Source organism: Ambystoma mexicanum, chromosome 3p (genome assembly GCF_040938575.1).
Source record: "Ambystoma mexicanum isolate Mex_15411 chromosome 3p, UKY_AmexF1_1, whole genome shotgun sequence".
Lineage (NCBI taxonomy): Eukaryota > Metazoa > Chordata > Amphibia > Caudata > Ambystomatidae > Ambystoma > Ambystoma mexicanum.
Genome location: NC_090925.1, coordinates 1,268,012,387 through 1,268,030,019, shown reverse-complemented (window position 1 = coordinate 1,268,030,019; position 17,633 = coordinate 1,268,012,387). Strand labels below are relative to the sequence as shown.

The following is a 17,633-nucleotide window of genomic DNA, read 5'->3' as shown; positions in this document are numbered from 1 at the left end:
TTTCGAGACCTGAAGTAGGTCTGTCATTCTGCCGGAGAATTGAGGCCACTGGGATCTGAGAGCCCACGGAAGGCATCTCATTCTCAGCTAGGCTTCTGGTACCAGAGAAATTCAGAATGGCATGAGGCCGAGCAACCTTAGGAAGTCGAAGACCGGGGGATGTTGGGCACTCTGACATTTCTGGACCATCTGCGCGTGAGGATGAGCCCTCAACTCGGGTGTTGAGGATTTTCCCGAGGCCGAATCCAGGACTGCCCCAATAAATTGAAGGTTCTGTGATGGTGTCAAGTGGGAATTCTTAAAATTCAGGGAGAAGCCCAGCTCGTGGAGGAAGTGGTAAGTGCGACTGAGGTGCCTCTGAGCCTGTTACGGAAAAGAAGATCTGCAACCAGTCGCCCACATGGGGATAGATGTGAATGCCCTCCTTCCTTAGACTTGCTGCCACAACTGCCATAAGCCTGGTGAAGACCCTAGGGGTGGAGGTGAGCCTGAATGGCAGGACCCGAAACTGATAATGAGAACCGCCAACTTTCTGTGCTTCTGTTGGATGGACACGTGAAGGTAAGCATCCTCAAGGCCCAATGACACTAACCAATCCTGGAGTCGAAGGGCCTGAAGGATCTGCGAAAGAGTTACCATCTTCAACTTGTCCTTCCTGAGGAACGTCTTCAAGCATCTCAAGTCAAAGAAGGGTCGCACTCCTCTGTCCTTCTTGTGGATCAGGAAATAAAGTACCAACCCAGATTCCTCTCTGCTGCAGGTCCTAATCGCATCTTTCTCCAAGAGAGTAATAATTTCCGGGATCTAGCATAGATCGGCCTCTCTGGGGGCAATCCGGGGGTTTTGTTAAGAATGGGAGGCAGTAACCGTAGGCCACTGTTTGTACCGCCTGTGCATCCGAGGTTATGCCCCGCCAATTCTGAAGATGCACTGAAAGTCGGCCTCCAACCACAGTCTTGTGGGTAAGGGAGTCAGAGGTTTTGGTGATCGAGCTGCAACGGAGGGCAAGGCGGAAGAAGCTGCATGGGGAGTCTTTCCTCCTCTACCCTTAGACCCACGTGGAGTCCTTCTCTGACCTCTGTGAGAATATTGTCCTCTCCTCCTTGAGACTGAAGAATAGAAACATAAACGGTGCACTCGCCATCTCTGTCCAGAAGATTGGGAAGGTTGACGGATTGCCGCCCCCAGAGATTTTGCTGCTGCCCTAGAAGCTTGCAGCTTTTCCAAGCTGTCATCAGCTCTCTCTCTGAACAACTAGGCACCATCAAAAGGCATGTCCAACAAGCGTACCTGGACATCCGGCGCAAAGTCTGATTTTCTCAGCCACATCAAATGTCTTAGCAACATGCTGGCTGCCATTGCCCTGCTCACTGAGTCAACTGTGTTGAGGCTGGATTGCAGTGATTGTCTCATGGCTTACTTGCCATCCTGGATTAGGTCTAAGAACCCTTCTCTCTTCTCGCCTGTGTTCTGCTGCCAAAGTGGCGACTCCCTATAGGGTATAAGTGTACTTGACGAGGGGACTGGTGGCATTGGCAGACCTAAGGGCCATGCTGCCCACACTAAACATCCTCTTTTCCAAGGTCATATATCTTCCTATCATCCTTGTCTGCTGGGGCAGAAGGGTATTCTGAAGCTCTAGAGGGAGATGTAGCGGCTTGAACCACCAGAATCTCTGGTGTTGGGTGCTTTGTTAGAAAAGAAGGATCGATGGGAGATTTATATTTGCCAGGGTTTTGTTCACTGGCAGAATGGAATTCGGCTTAAGCCAATTTTCCATGATCCTTACCCTCAATGCGGTATGGAATGGCAGTATCGCTTCAATCATTGGCCCACTGTCGAGTAGGTCTGTAAGGTCATCTCTCTCTATTATGGCAGCTGCTTTAGCCCAACCAATATACTCTCAAACCTTACTCATTACTGACCTATATGATGGGTCGGAGTAACCCGACACCTCTGGATTTACAAAGTCCGTCTCAGGAGATGTCCCCAAACTACTGGCCTCTAGTACATTGGGAGTTCCATACTCGTACCCAAAGGGAACATCCTCCTCCTCCTCGACTCCTCGAAGAGGATTGAACCCATGGACCAGAAGAATTCCAGCCTTCGTAAGGGTTTAAAGTTCTTCAAAGGTTTGATCAGAGGCTTCAAAAACCTCAGAGGTACCAAAGGCGTTGAGGCTAACGTTTGCGTTGAGGACTTTGGTTTAGGTGAATGTCTTGTTGGCTTAGTCAGCTTAGGCGAAGGCCTCAACGGCTTAGCCAGCTTAGGTGAATGCCTCAATACAGGTGTCGAGGCACCAGAGCCTTTCACTTTCGAAGAGGTCAGTGACTTAACTCTACCCGTTGAGGAAGACTCCTTTGACTTATTCCAAGGAACCTCTCTTCCCGGGCTCTTAGGCACGTGAGAAGGAGACACATCGGGTGCCCTACTGGTCTTCAGAGACGCGGATGGACCGGAAGACTTCGACTCCTTCACAGGGGCACTCGGAGGAGCCGCGCTCTGAAAAATATCTAGCATTTTCAAATGGAAATTCTCCCATTCTGTGGTAGTAGAGGAATTACTCGGAAAGGAGACCTTCCTGTCAAGCGAGGAGGAAGAAGACAACGACGAAGATCTATGGCGTTACTTCTTGCTTTTCTTGTGTGAAGAGGACGATGAGCGTCGAGACCTCGACCTTGATCCCCTCTGATGTCTGGAGTGCTTTTTCTCTGGAGACAGGTCCCTGGAATCATCAGAAGATTTTATTTTTCTGAGGATAATGGAAGGGCATTTAGGAGAGGGCCTACCTGCTTCGAGTTTCCCCTTCCTCTCACGCAAGGCCTTGACTGTGTCAGGATTCCATGGTACATTTCTAGCGTTTCAAGTGTTCATAACCTTAAAAGACATACCATTACAATTCCAAGGTAAATTAAATAGACTTACACATTTACATTACTTAATTAAGAATTCATCATTAGCATCAGAAAACCTTTTGAATGTAGATTACTTAGAGGTGTGATGTTTGGGTTATGTTTGGATTGACAATTGAACTAGTATAAATATTCCTTAATGTACATTCAGGAATCTTGACTCCCCCCAAAGCAAGATGGAGAGTTTTTTCTGCAGCACTGATTGGTTTAAATAGTTATGAGGTAATTTGGAATGTTGCTCTGAGTTTCCAACTGCCTTTCATTTTAGCTGTCTTTGTGGCAGGTCGCAGTCTACTTAGCTCTAGAGTATATTTTAAAAATATTTATAGTTAGCTGATATTAGATGAGTTTTAAAAAGATTCCCAAAAGTTTCAGAAGAAAAGTCATTGAATTCAAGACTTTACAAGGAGCAGAGAAAGCAGTGAAGATACAGATGAAGCAAGCTAAGTGATTCACTCTTTTAAGACTTATGAAATCGAGTGAAGCTTTTATTTGCCTTATTTTTGAAGAAGGAAATTGTTTTTTTTAAAGAAATACTGAAAAGACTGAATTTTTCATTATCAGAATTGAATTAGTTTATTATCTGATATCTGTTTATTGCGTGTATATATATTTTTGTGTTTTTTTAAGTTTTCACTTGCGCGAAGTATCTACTAACCCTCGCGCGGTTATTTAAAAAGAAAATATATTTTTCTTTACTAGTACAATTATGTTCGGGCTGTACTGGTATTTAAGCTATTACTAGTTCCGTGTGCGAGCGTATCTTAATCTCGCTTTTGCCGTTATTGGTAAGGTTAGAGTAAGGAACCTTACGTTCATTACGCGCGGTCGCTTACACGTCTTTTCTTTTCGGAAGCTGTGCGCGGTTCGTTTATCTACAAGCAAGTGCCGGATGATGCGCGGTTCCTCGATCAAGAAAATAAAGCGACAGTGAAAGCGTGGTTCACTGTAAACAAGCAAGAATCGGATAAAAGCGCGTTAGGTCATTTTTCTACGTCGATAAGAAGCGCGGTTCGTGTGACTAGAAGAGGAGCATCAAACTCAAGTACAGATTTATACAGTACAACAGTTTTCGTATTGAGTGCACACAAGTCTACAGATTTTCAGCAGAGTTGTTTTAAAAAGAAGAGTGCACAGACTTTTCAGCTTGAAGCATTATAAATTATTTTTAGTCAAAGACAATTCAGTTCAGGATTTCAGCTGACTTTTTAGAAGTCATTCAAGTTCTACAAAAGTATCAGCTCAACATCATCTGTAAAGAAAGCCTATCAGCATAAAAGCATAGGCAACATGTATTTTAGGAAAAATAGACAGTAAATTATAGTAAAAGAAAAAGTAAACATATTTATCAGATAAATCAACATATGTAATTTTCTTTCCTAGATTTCACAGACACTGAGGCGAGCAATCCACAATCCAGTACCAGAGGGCATCAGTGCAGTTCCGTGAAGATCTGTCTTTGTTTTGTTCTCCAATTCCCCTTGGGTTTGCCAGCTTGGTAGTGTTATCTGCTGAGAGACTGTTAGGCGGGCAAACTTGGGGGGGTCTGGTGGGCCAGCATCACTCCTGCAGGAAGATACAAGATTGGACCTGACACTGTCATAGATTGGCAAGACCCGCAGTCATCGACTTTGTGGTCTGCCCCCAAGCAAAACAAACAGACTTTGTGCGGGTCAGTTATGGACATTTTTGCCCCACAATCAGCAAACCACTTAAAACCGGTCTTAAGTGTCGAGGACATTGTCAAAGATTGAAATACGCTGGGGCGATATCGCTTCGAAGCTCGCTAACATGCGTAAAAAATGGAACTGAGGGAACGGTCGCCTCACATGCTACTTATACCAGCGTCGACATCACGGCCGAAGACAGGACGGAGGCCGTCGAGGGACACGACTCGACACCGCACAGCACCCGTCTTTATGAAAAAAATATTCCAAAGCAAGCTGCAAGCAGACTTGAATATCAAAGATGAAGAGAATACATGTGAGGACACAATCGATTCGAAAGCTTATTTCCATAGTGCACACTGCAGCAAGCAGGTTTGCCTTGTATTTAATTTTAAAACCGGCGTGTTCTTGACAACTGTTAATCTATATTGTAATCCAAATGTCACTATATCTTGCTGGCACATGCACTAGTCCTATAAACGACATTTCTGTGCACCCTTATCAAAGGGAGGAGGGTCTTTAGGGCAAGGATTTTGAATTAAAGCACAATAATATGCCACATTTCTTTTCACCGAATAGTTAACATTAAGACCCTTTGGATCAATGGTACCGGCGGGTTGCCGCCGACCCGGAAAGACCGTATCTGCTGCCATACTTCCCGGTTCAACCTGGACATTACAAGCCCCAGCGGCGGGCTTGGTAACTCCCCATTCTGGTGGAGTCCCACAGGACTCCATGGGAGTGGGAAGATGGAAGCACCAGCATAGTTGCTAATAGTGCCGGTGCTTCCGTGAAAAGTCTGCCTGCAGGGGCATTTGCGCCTGGCAGGTCTGACCCTGCCGGGCACAACAGTCCCTGCAGGCAGACCCGTATTGTGACGGTCCGGAAACAAGGGTGCCGGTAAGCTTACAGGCACCCTTGTTTCCGGACCACCACACTTGGAATGAGCACCTCTGACTCTTATTTAGGCTAAGTCAGCAGAAGCAAAGTGCACATTTGCCTACTGCTCAGCTGTTACCAGCTGACTGGTGAAGCTCTATGGAAAAATGTATATAAACCTATGCTTTTGTTTACATAAAGTAATAGAAAGAGAAGCTGTGACCGGCTTCAACAAAGAGATGCTACTGGACAGGAGAGGGCAGGAGGGCCAGGAACTGGGGCCTAAGGGCAGGGAGATGTAGCAGGAGATGAGCGCTGACAAGAAATACTGGGTTAATGTATCTGCTAAAAGAAACTTGCCCTTTTTGCGAATATTCATGTTGTTTGGATTGAATGGGCAGCATGAGGGAATGCAGAGACCTTACAAGGTTTACAAGAACTAAATAGATTATGTCATAACTGATTGTATGAAGGTGTAATAAACACTGACACACAATTGATTAAGTGATTTTGAGTACTGATTAGGCTCATTGGCTAAGCTTTTTAATTACATTCAGTTTAGGATAGATTTTTGAATAAGTGAATAGGATTGCACACTGTCTAACGCTCAAAATAAACAGGCAGACATGTTGCTAAACACGAAGGAAGCCTTACGCTTTACATGCATGCTTATGCATTGGAATCCCATTTTTGTCAAATTACCTTGAGAAGATATATTTTTTAGAAAAAGTAGAAAGCTTATAGATGAAGAGTTTTCACGAATAGCTAAATAAAGTATATGCAAAAGATTTGTTTTTCAAAGCTACAAGATTGAAACTACATTGTAGATTCTGGCTACCTGGCCTATTTTTCATAGTAATGGTTTACATGGAGAACACTTGATAACTGTGAGGTAAATCCTTTGTAATGGCGCCATTGTTAAAATATAGACAGAAGCTCAATTAATGCTTGAACTACTCCAAAGAGAAATGGTTCAGGTTAAAAAAATTGCTTTTTTTTTTAAATCAAAAACCTGTGTTTATTTCCCAACTAAAAATTGGAATATACAGTCAAAGATGACAATGCACCAAGGGGACCAAATACATTTGCAGTGCCACTTTAATAATTTCCATCAGGTGGCTAAAACAAAAGTGGAAAAATTGTCAGAATAATCACCTTTACACATTTTGCTTTTCACTGCGTGCTGGAAAAAAGTGTAAATGCCTTCCACAATTAACAAAAGGCAGCATTTAAAGTGGATTCTTATGGAAGTCCTTGTATTTGGTGGAAAAAAAAAACTGGCGTATTCCATAGGAGTCCACTGGCTTAGCACTAGTATGAAAATGTATTGGTGGCGTTAAACCATGTGTTTTAAAGCGGAGCAGGGATTTTATTTCATTTATTTTATTTATTGGATATTGATATGGCCCGTATACCGGGTTTCAAAGCGCCACAAAGCACAGGGGAAAGGAGCAAGAGAGTAAAATACTGGAAAAGAGCAAAGAATAAATAGATGGGAAAAAACAGTCCTACTAGGCCTTGTGACATTTAGAGTCTGCAAGTGCAGTGAAGAGAAAGGGGAAGGGGGTAAGTGCTATTAGGGTACCCTAGGGGAGGAAATGCCAGAGGTGGCCGTTGGGGAGGCAACAGGTAAGTGCATGGGCAGGTCTACCTCCCAACAGGTAAGTGCAGGGCGGAGGAAATGACAGGCAGTCAGCTCAGAGCTCCCACTTTGCCTCAAAACATGAAAATCCCCCTGATCAGGGAAAAAAAGGTTTAAAGAAAGGCGTTAATGTGTAACACCTAGTTTTTCGATTCACGCGATTGGGAACATGCCCCATCAAAGTGTATATAATTTTAACAACCCTACATGCCAGATACACTTTACATGCCTGATGACGTATATTGCCAGATAACGTTTGCATGCAGGTATGTATTATATAGGGCAGGCACTATAATGAAAAGTAACATGCAGGAGAGAGGTTTATTAAGCTATATTTATAACAAATCAATGCCAAGAATTCTACAACCAAGGTTGTCTTAAATACTGGCATAATCAAATGTGACTAATCTGAAGCTGGGTGAAAGTTCTAAATCCATGCAGGGACTAATAAAGCTGGTCTAGAATCTTATCAATTCACTTTCTGAAGTTAAAAGGTCATATATACAAGTGGTGTTTAACTCACAGTGGGCCAGTGTGAACAAGTAGGAAAAGTTTAATTTCCTCAAAATCATATAATATACTCATTGTCTTCCATGTGTAAAACTCCTGGAAGGTCCATGGAATTGGGACGCTGAAGATACTACACATAAGAGTGAAGCCTGCTCTTAGGGGGCATGAACTGAAAGGATTCAAAATGCACACCCAAATCAATGACAAAGGGGCCAAGGCACTGGAGATACGGACTGTGCAATCCACATCAGAAAACATGCAAAGGTCACCCCAATATTGTTTGAAACAATCCATTGAGGCTTACCAAACAACCAGTTGAAAAGGAGAAAAAATAGAATTCCTACAAGAAGGACAACGTATATAGAATTTGATTGTGTTGCTTATTGAAGAAACACAGCTCAGCAAGTAGCCTCCTATGAGAATAGTAGAGAGAAGAGTCCGAATTATGGGAGCTGCTACGTGCATGAGTGATGCAGGGCCTGGAGGAATGTGGGGCCTGCTAGAGCACAGGCGTCGACTGTTTTTCCAATGCTTTGTAACAAATGCTCTGATTTTGGTACCATAAGTATAAATATCCTAAGAATTTGGAGAGAGGGGAACCAGATATAACAGTAACTCATGCTGCAAAACTAGCGCTGCTGGTCAACAGTGGCAATCGGTTAGTTGAACATTTGGAGTTTATAGAGTAGGAAAGATGGAGATGCAGGACGGCTGAAGCATGCCAACAGCTTGAGACAACCATTTACTTTCATTGCCCATTCACACTGTGCCTTTTCTGGAAGGAGCTTTTCCTCACATGAAGGGGGCCTTTATTCAGTGAAAAAAGAATGTCAACCAAAACATGTTCCTTTTAACCAACTGCTTAAATTGGGGCTCCAGACCCAGCCTTTTCCTGCCCCAAAGGTCAACTCACAAGCCTTCTGTCCCCATCTTAGATATACCTGAGGGAGATATCTGCATGTTCTGGTCATCCAGCTCTTCTTCTTGTGGGATCAGCACCACAAAGCGAGGGGGGGTATTCCGGCGGGGGGTGTAACGGCACAGCATCATCACTTTCTTCTCCAGGCATTTAGTTAGCAGAGCAATGAACAAGGTTGTGCTGCCTATGAGAAGACAAAGGAGGATCAGAAGAGATGTCAAATCTCAAGCAAACCAGCAGACCCCCACCCCCACCACCTACCCACATCCTCTGTCAATATACATCAGTCAGAGATCAGCAGCATCCAATGAAACCTCTCAACGGCAAAACCCCTCGTTCTCACCACTGATGAGGGATTCCTCTGGGTATATGAACTGGGCCGGCTTGACAAAGTGATGCTTCTTAAGCAGTGACAGGGGCTTGAATCCAATCAGCACCAGACTGGGGTCATCAAATTTCTTCAACTCCTCTGTCTCCTCCTTTTCCATCACTATCTGACGGTTTCCGTAAGTCTAAGAGTCACACCAGCAAGGGATCCAGGATGCCAGTGATAGGATCCAGGAGGCCACGTTAGGGAATCCGGATAGCCAAGTGAGGGGATAAAGGCGGCAGCAGCAGAGTCCAGGAACCATTCAAGTAGGGTCAGAACATGGAGTGGTGGAGAAGGGTTAAGTGGAATGAGGTACACAAAGGAGGGAAAGAAAGAAAAGGAATACAAAAAGTAGGAGTCAGCAAAATCATACAACTCTATATACGTTGGCTGTGGCAGATCAGAATTGTGTGGCCTACCCAGTCTAATTTCCCACATGCTTTTATTTATGTGTTTTTATAAGAATTTGATCATGCGTTAGAAAGATAATTCAATTTTCACAATACATAGTACATTTATGCAAAACAATTTCAAACAGTATGTTAAAATAGATCAAGAAAAGTTAATGGAAATAAAAAATACAGAAGAGAAAAGAAAAAGCAAAAAGATATTAAGTGGAAATAAATGTTTCCAATTTTTGCCAATAAATGAGAAGAGGAGCCAAACAAACATAATGGCAAAAGATTCCAAAATCAAGGACTAGCAACCAAAAAGGCTTGCTTTGAAGTAAATGTCTTTTTTAAAAAAAAATTAAGATCTGCTAATGGCTTGTTTCTAGTTTCATAGTCTCCATCAGAGAAACCGACAATTTCAGAGATATAATGTATTAAAAAAGTCTATTAACACTAAACACAATCCAGCAGACCTTAAGATGAATTCTGGCATCAAAAGCAGCCAGTCTCGTGTATGTAAGATTGCTATAATATGGCCCAACCTTCCTGTGCCAGTGGCAGTTTTAAATCTTCCTTAGATACTGCTGCAAAGGTCTCAAACGCATTTACGGAAACCTAGGAGAAAAGTGTTGCTTGCGTCAATGTGTAACAGTATAAAGGCCTGTACAATTTAATGAAAACATTCCAAAGATAAAGGGTTTTATTTGACAGAGTAATGCAATTCGACAGTGCGCGCAGATTGAGTTTTCTTGGCTGCATGGGTTTTCATAAAGGGTTTACTATCTAACAAAAACTGAGACAACGCGCAGAAGAGAAAAGTGAAGGGGAAATACCATTCTTATCGCTGATGGGCAGTCAGATCTGGAACAAAACATACTTTCTTCCATTAGAGAAGAAGCTCTGTTTTTGTTGAGTTAAACTTGGCAATCCTGGGTGATTGGCAGCCATCACCCAGGAATCGATACCATCCAGACATACCTTCAGGCGATAGACATCCGCAAAGGTGGACATTCTGAGGTACAATTGGGTTTCATCTGTTTATAGGAGGATGCCCACTCCATGTCCGGCCACAAAACCGTCTTGTCGCTCCATATGTTCAAACGGACTAAAATAGGCAACAGCGTGAACCCTTGAGGTACCCCATATCGCACGGGCAGGAGAGAAAGTGGAAATAACCCATTTGGACAGCTTAATATCTGCAAGAGAAAAATGATTGAAACAACTCAACACTCAAGGAGGTAAAATATTCAGAGGTGCCTCATACACCACTATGTTAAAAGCCATGGAGTGGTTGCGTAACACGAACGGACAGGCACTACCATCATTAATTAACCCAAGGATGTCATTTGCAATCTGAAGAGTAGAGGTCTCAATGCTGTGAATTTGGTGAAAACCAGAGTGCTGAGATCTGATGGTTATCTATATGTGCAGGGAGTTGAATGGAAACTGCTGGAGAAAGAGCGGCTGGCATATGGTCTAGAATTACATAGGATGAATCGATTCAATAAGGCTTTTCTTTTTTAGAAGGTGGAGAAATTAAACCTACATTTAGCTTATTGGGGGAAAAAAACTTAAAGGAGAAAGGGCTTCCATAGGAAGATCTTCTAGAAAGGGTGCCGTTATGGTATCATCAGAATAAGTAGTCTGATTTAAAGAACATACAAGAGAAACAAAATCCAGCAAAGATAGGGTGATAGTAGCCCATAAAGGATTTGTTTTAGATGTGAAAAGAGGACTGGAAACAGATTGCTTTTACTCTATAATTTCCTTTTGCACCAAGTCAATATTCTCGGTAAAAAAGAACCACCTGAAATAAAGCATGATTTTGAATAGTGGCTTCATTAATCTGAGAAGCTGAATACGTTCTGGCCTCCACATTAGGTGGCGGAGAGCCAAATGTAGATTTAAAAGAAAATTGTCAAAGGGCTGAGTGCTCAGAAATCTCCCCTCGACACGTGACCAGGTCATTTAGGGAAATCAAACTCTGCGGACGAGAATTCGAGGTAACAGACCGGTTGAACTAGAAGCCGTAGATGAAACGTGACACGCAGTCAATCTCAACCTCACAAGAGATTGAGTAAGTGAAATCACAGACCGATAAGAACAATGCCACCCTGAAGGAATGCAATATCCTAATTAGAGGATTCAATTAACACAGAGCTTTAATCCTAGATAGACGCCCGTGGGGAAGTAGGAACAGTACAAGAATCATGAGTAACGGTCCGTCTAAAGTTAATGCTGAACCGAGATACATACCGTAATAAGCACATACAGACCTCCCTGGCGATAAGTGAAAGCAGAACATAATTGCATCAAACTGTTTGCTCCATGCTGAATGATTATATCTAAATCACAGTCTAGTGAAGCAGACCTCATTTTTATCTATAGATTGAGCAAGAAAGCAGATTGGAAAACACTGAACTGATACCAGCTAAACACGACTTAAGATATGAACAATACGTTTTGAAAAAAGAAAAAAGATAATAGACACAAGAAACAGACAGAATGAATCAGAGGATAAAATGAGGATTTCTATGTTTTTCCCACAGAGAGACAAAAGAGGCACACAGCAAAGAAGCTGAAGAATACGTGGTACTGCAGGCCCAACCAATATGGAATAATATACCTAGTTGTAAATAATTACAGGTTACGTCCTACTTAGGAATATAACAAAGCAAAACAAAAGATTGCAATAGGTGAACCTTATGTCAGTATGATGTAAACGTGCAATAGCACAAGTACAAAGAAGCCCCTTAGAATGTACAGCTCCCAGTAGCACAGAGAAATAGCCTCAGATAAACATGAATAGAAAAGATATCATAGCTCAGTAGAAGCAATTAACAAGCCCCTGAAGAAGTTCCCGAGATTTAAACTCTAAGATGGAGGAATGAAACATGTCAGGCAATTTTTTATCGAAACCAGATTTTTAACTTTTATTTATTTCTTTTATTAGCAAATTATTTTAGTTGTTGTTACAACTTTTTCAATGTAGAAGCTTGTATACATTTAGCATCACATGAGGATGCCGATAGACAGTAAAATGTATAACAAATGCGAATAAATAAATAATAAAGTTACTCACCGTAGTGACTACCTTACTCCTAGTCCATAGTCCCCTTTCCTCCATACTTATCGACATTCCTCTGTCCTGTGGGACGGGACCGGAGCACTTTGTAAAAAGCATCAACATTTTCAAAAACGTGTCCTTCTCTTTTTACGCGCGGTACCGCACACGGCCGTAACCGCAACCTCCTTACCTCCGCCCAGCGCATCCGCCATCAGTCCTTTTCTATCGCCAGGTCTATGACCTTTAAGCAATCACAGAGGAACGTTTTTAGAGGGGACGGCGGGCGGGCGTAAGGAGGAAAGGGGACTATGGACTAGGAGTAAGGTAAAACTAGTCACTACAGTGAGTAACTTTATTATACTCCTACGTCCCGTCCCCTTTCCTCCAAACTTATGGGAGATTCCCAAGCACTCCTCACAGGAGTTAGGGGGGATGGAAACTCCTTACTGAAACAGGTTCTTAAGCACAGCTTGACCGGAATGAGCATCAGCCCTGGAGCTCAGATCCAGACAGTAATGCTTACAAAAAGTCGATGGGGAGGCCCACGTAGCAGCTTTCGCGATGGTCTCCCAGGGTACATATTTATGGAAGGCAACTGCAGCCGCCTTGCCCCGCACAAGATGAGCATGAATTCCCTTTGGGGCCCGAAGACCCTGAATGGTATACGCCTTTGAAATACAGGCAGCGATCCACCGGGAGATGGTCGCTTTCAAGGCCGGCTTTCCTTGCGGATTTCCGAAGGTCACGAAAAGCTGTGAGGAGTGCCTGAGCTCAGATGTTCTGTCCAGATAGAACTTAAGGGCTCTTCTAACATCCAAGCAGTCCAGAACCGTTTCGGCCTCTGAGGCTGGGTCTGGGAGGAATACAGACAATGAAATTGACTGATTCAGATGAAAATCAGAGACCACCTTAGGAAGGAAGGCAGGATTCGTTCGCAGGACAACCTTATCTTTATGAAAAGTAAGGAATGGATGCTCAACCGACAAGGCCTGAAGCTCACTTACACGCCTTGCCGAAGTCACAGCAATCAAAAAGGACGCTTTCCAGGAAAGGTACTTAAAATCGACTGTAGCCATGGACTCAAAAGGCTTATGACACAAGGCCGTAAGGACCACATTCAAATCCCACCTTGGATGCAGATTACGAACAGGAGGATGCATCAGGCCCGCAAAGTGTCTTTTAATAACTGGATTAGATGGTGAAAAGGAACACTGGTCAGTGGACAAATAAGCGGCAACAGCCGATAAATATGTCCAGCAGGACAAGACATGGATGCCAGACTCTGCCAAATGTGTGACAAAAGACAGGACCATGTTGATAGTAGCCTCCCTGGGGTCTAGCTGCCTCGCCAAACACCAGTGACAGAAATGCAGCCATTTACTTTTATACCGAGATCTTGTTGAGGGCTTCCTGGCCGCTTGAATAATGCGCATGTTATCCACGGATAAGTTGAAACGCTCTAAGGATATGAACTCAGGCACCAAGCCGCCAAGTTAAACGATTGTGGGGAGGGGTGCCACAGTTGTTGATCGCTCTGGTGAAGCAGGTCGGGAACCTGTGGAAGCTTGAGCGGCGGGCACACTGATAGATGCTGAAGCTCCGAAAACCAGAACCTGGCTGGCCACCAAGGGGTATGAACAGCAGGCAGCAATTCACTGTGTTCCTCAGCTTGCAAATCACCCGATGGATCACAGGAAGAGGCGGAAAGGCGTAGGCCTTCATATTGTGCCATGGAATTTCAAGAGCATCCCCGACTGAAGAGGCTCCGAGCTCGTTCCTGGAGGCATACAGGGGAAGCTTGTTTATAGATGTTGCAAAGAGGTCCACTTCTGGAGTGCCCCAACAGCGAAAAATGTCCGAGAAGATCTCTGTGTTCCATTCCCACTTGTAGTTGACAATTACCCATCGGCAGAGGGCATCCACAGTGACATTCAGCTGGCCCGGGGTGTGAACTGCTACCAGCCAGATACCATGCTTAATTGCCCTTTCCCAGATCTGAATGGCAAGATCCACAAGAGGAGGAGATTTGGTACCCCCCTGCTTGTTGATACAGAACATGGACACTGCATTGTCCGTGCGGACACGGACCACACTGTTGACAATACCTGGTTTGAATGCTTTCAGCACCAGGAAGATAGCCAGAAGCTCCAGATAATTTATATGAAGCGGTCTGTCCTGTGGCGATCAGAAATCTGAAACTTGAAGATGATCTAGCGTCGCCCCCCCAACCCAAAAGGGAGGAGTCTGTTGTGACAGTCAATTGCGGGCAAGGGACCTGGAAGGGAGCGCCCAACGACAGATTGCTGAGAGACAACCACCACAAGAGTTCTGTCCTCATGAACGATGGAACGAGTATCATTTTGGAATCTGGATCCACTGCCTGAAGCCATGAGCTCCGAAGAGTCATCTGCGTCTTCCTCATCTTGAGACGAGCAAGAGGAAGAGCCAGCGCACACAAAGCCATGAGGCCCAGAAGCCTCTGAAACCACCAGGCCGACATGCTCTCTAACTGCATAAACACCTGACACGTGGCAAACAGATCCGCCATTCTGTCCCCAGTTAGGTATACCTTGCAATCAATAGTGTTCCAACGAAAACCCAGGAAAATCAAGTCCTGAGAGACAGTAATGGAGGATTTCCGCCAGTTCACTGACAGCCCAAGGTGAAACAGGAGCTGGAGGTGAGACGGAAGGTTGCTCGAGGCTTTCAGGGGACAAGGACTGGACAGATACACATGGATACCCTGTAGCCGAAGATAAAGATAAGCTTCGATGACCGACATCTTCGTAAAGACACAAAGCGCCGAGACCAAACTGGAGCACACGAAACTGGAAATGCTCCTTCCCCATGGAAAACGTAGGTATTTCCGATGCGGGCTCCAAATGAGGATATGCATATAAGCATCGTGAAGGTCCACCACGCTGAGCCAGTCGCCCTTCTGTAGAGAGGACTTTATCTGACAGTGGGTGATCATCTTGAATTTCGCTTGGGGAAGAGAAAGGTTGAACTGGGAAAGGTCTAGGATGGTGTGCAGGCCAGCCTATGTGGGTTTGGGCACCGTAAACAGATGGGAGTAGAAGCCCTCCCCTCGCTCCCCTAGGGGAACGGGTTCCACCGCCCTGAGAAACTGAAGTTTCTGGACTTCAGCTCTGAGGGAGGGCATCCCCGACTGCTGGAAGGGAGGATTGAAGGGTGGGGCAGGGGGAAGGGGCAAGCGGAAGCCCGCCCGAGCAACGGTCAAGACCCACCGATCCTCGGTGATGGTCTGCCACGTCTCCCAGTGAGACGCAATGCGTCCTCCCACCGGGGTCTCAAGCGAGCGCTGAAAAACCTCATTTAGCGGGCCTCGCTGCTGACGCCGACGGGAGTTTCCAGCTGGAGGATTGACTCTGTGTGTCTTTCGATCTAGAAACCCTCGAAAACTAGAGGAGGGCCGAGGCTGCGAGGGCGTTCTCTGAGCCCTGAAAGGAGGTTTCACCAGAACGGACATTGACTTAGCTGTCTGGGTGCTGGCCTTAGTTTTAGTCAGCTCTACGTCCGTTGACAAATGGAACAGTTGTTTGCCGTCAAAGGGCAGGTCCAGAACTTTATCCTGCACCTCCTTGGAAAACTTTGTGGCGTGAAGCCAAGCCTGACGAGACGTGTCCACGGCCAGCATGAGGCCCCAAGCCGAGGTGTCGACATGGTGCACTGCAGCCTCAAAGATATCTTGCGCCAGGACTCTGGCGTCTGACAAACCAGCCTTAAAATAATCCAGCTTGTCCACAGGAATGAACTCCTCAAATTCCGGTATTACCCAAATTGTTCGTTTACAATTGTCTGATTTTAAAGTGTCACAATTGACATATATATATATATATATATGGTTTTGGGGGTGTTTGCATTGGGTGGGGGGATGTTACAATTGACCTTCACAATTCCGTCAATTGTGAAAAGGTCAATTGTTGTAATTCGAGCAATTGTAAAACAAACAATTCGTATACAACCCAAATTCCGACAGACCTTTCCACATTTTCATATTTGCCCCCGCTAAAACAAGCTCTGCGTTCGCCTGGCGCAACTGCTGAGCCGAATTAGCAAAGATCTTCCTTCCCAAAGAGTCCAACAGCTTGTTCTCTTTGGCCAGAACCTGAGCCATCGCTGTAGATGACGCTAAAGCCGGTCTTGATTGAAGCGTAGCGGCCGCCACCACTGTGGAGGAAGGAAGCGGGCAAGATGCAAAGGCTACCTCCTCCGAAGAATGGAGCCTATAACGAACGTCAATCTTTTTGTTAACATGCAGCCCAGAGTGTGGCTTATCCCAGACTTTGCGGACCTCGGCCAAAACGTCCTTCTGAAAGAACAAGCCGGTGCGCTCCTGACGAGACAAGATGAACGCCTCCGAAAGCACCCCTTCCTGCGGAGGGGGTGCCTCAGGTACTGGAACACCCACAAGTCATCATGTCCAGTACCCAGTCATGAAACGCCCTAACAGAGCGGGGTTGGTCATCGGCATCCTGATCCCGTTGCGCGTCATCCAAAGCGTCCGGATCGATCTGCGTCACATCTGGCTCCACCAAAGCCAATTGGAGACAAGGAAAGCGGAGGCGGAATGGCTGGAGGTGGGCCAACTGGCAGAGGTGGGACAGCTGCCGGAACAACCGGTGCTGTGACGGGAACTGTCAGAACGGAACCGGGCCCTGGAGGGCAGGTTTCCTTAAAAAGACCTCTGAAATATTCCTTAATGGGCCGGAATGCATTAGCTTCTGGAATTTTACGAAGAAGGCATCTTCCGCCGAAGGCTTAGACACTGTGGCAGGAGGAAGCCTCTCATGAGCGGAATAGCTCCAGGGCAGCAAAGGAGAGGGATGCCAAGAGGGGCCCTCACCAGCTGGGTTGACGTATATCAAAGGCGCAGACACCGCAGGGAGCGAGACCGCGTGTTGTAATGGCATCCGAGCGTTCCAGTCATAAACTGGACAAAACGGCGCACCAGAAAAACGTTCACCCGAAAAGATGCACCCAGCACCCAACGCTGATGGCGTAGGTGTAAGGGAAGAGTCCAAAATGGCCGTCGCAGTTCGTGTGGGAACAGGCGCCATTTTGTTAATGCCTGAGGAGAACTGCGTCACATGTGTGAGTGAGGCAGGGATCTCCACAGACCGGTCAGGGGTCTTGACTTTAGCCTTGACACAAGGAACCTCGACAGAGCCGGTACTGGGTGGCCTAGGATGTTTCTGAGATATACTATTAGCCAAATTAGCCTCTGAAAGAGGAACCCAGGCAACGCCGGTAA

The 17,633-nt window shown here is 45.2% G+C and overlaps 1 protein-coding gene across 3 annotated transcripts in view; it reads right to left on the bottom strand.

The window, feature by feature from the left end:
* The window catches only part of XRCC6 (X-ray repair cross complementing 6), a 473,622-nt gene that overhangs the window by 93,034 nt on the left and 362,955 nt on the right, over positions 1-17,633 (bottom strand). For all 3 annotated transcript variants that reach the window (XM_069652767.1, XM_069652769.1, XM_069652768.1), the window contains 2 exons: positions 8,873-9,041; positions 8,552-8,713 (listed from right to left, as the gene is read on the bottom strand). In XM_069652767.1, the coding sequence (XP_069508868.1) occupies positions 8,552-8,713; positions 8,873-9,041 (331 nt within the window). The remainder of the gene's footprint in view (positions 1-8,551; positions 8,714-8,872; positions 9,042-17,633) is intronic.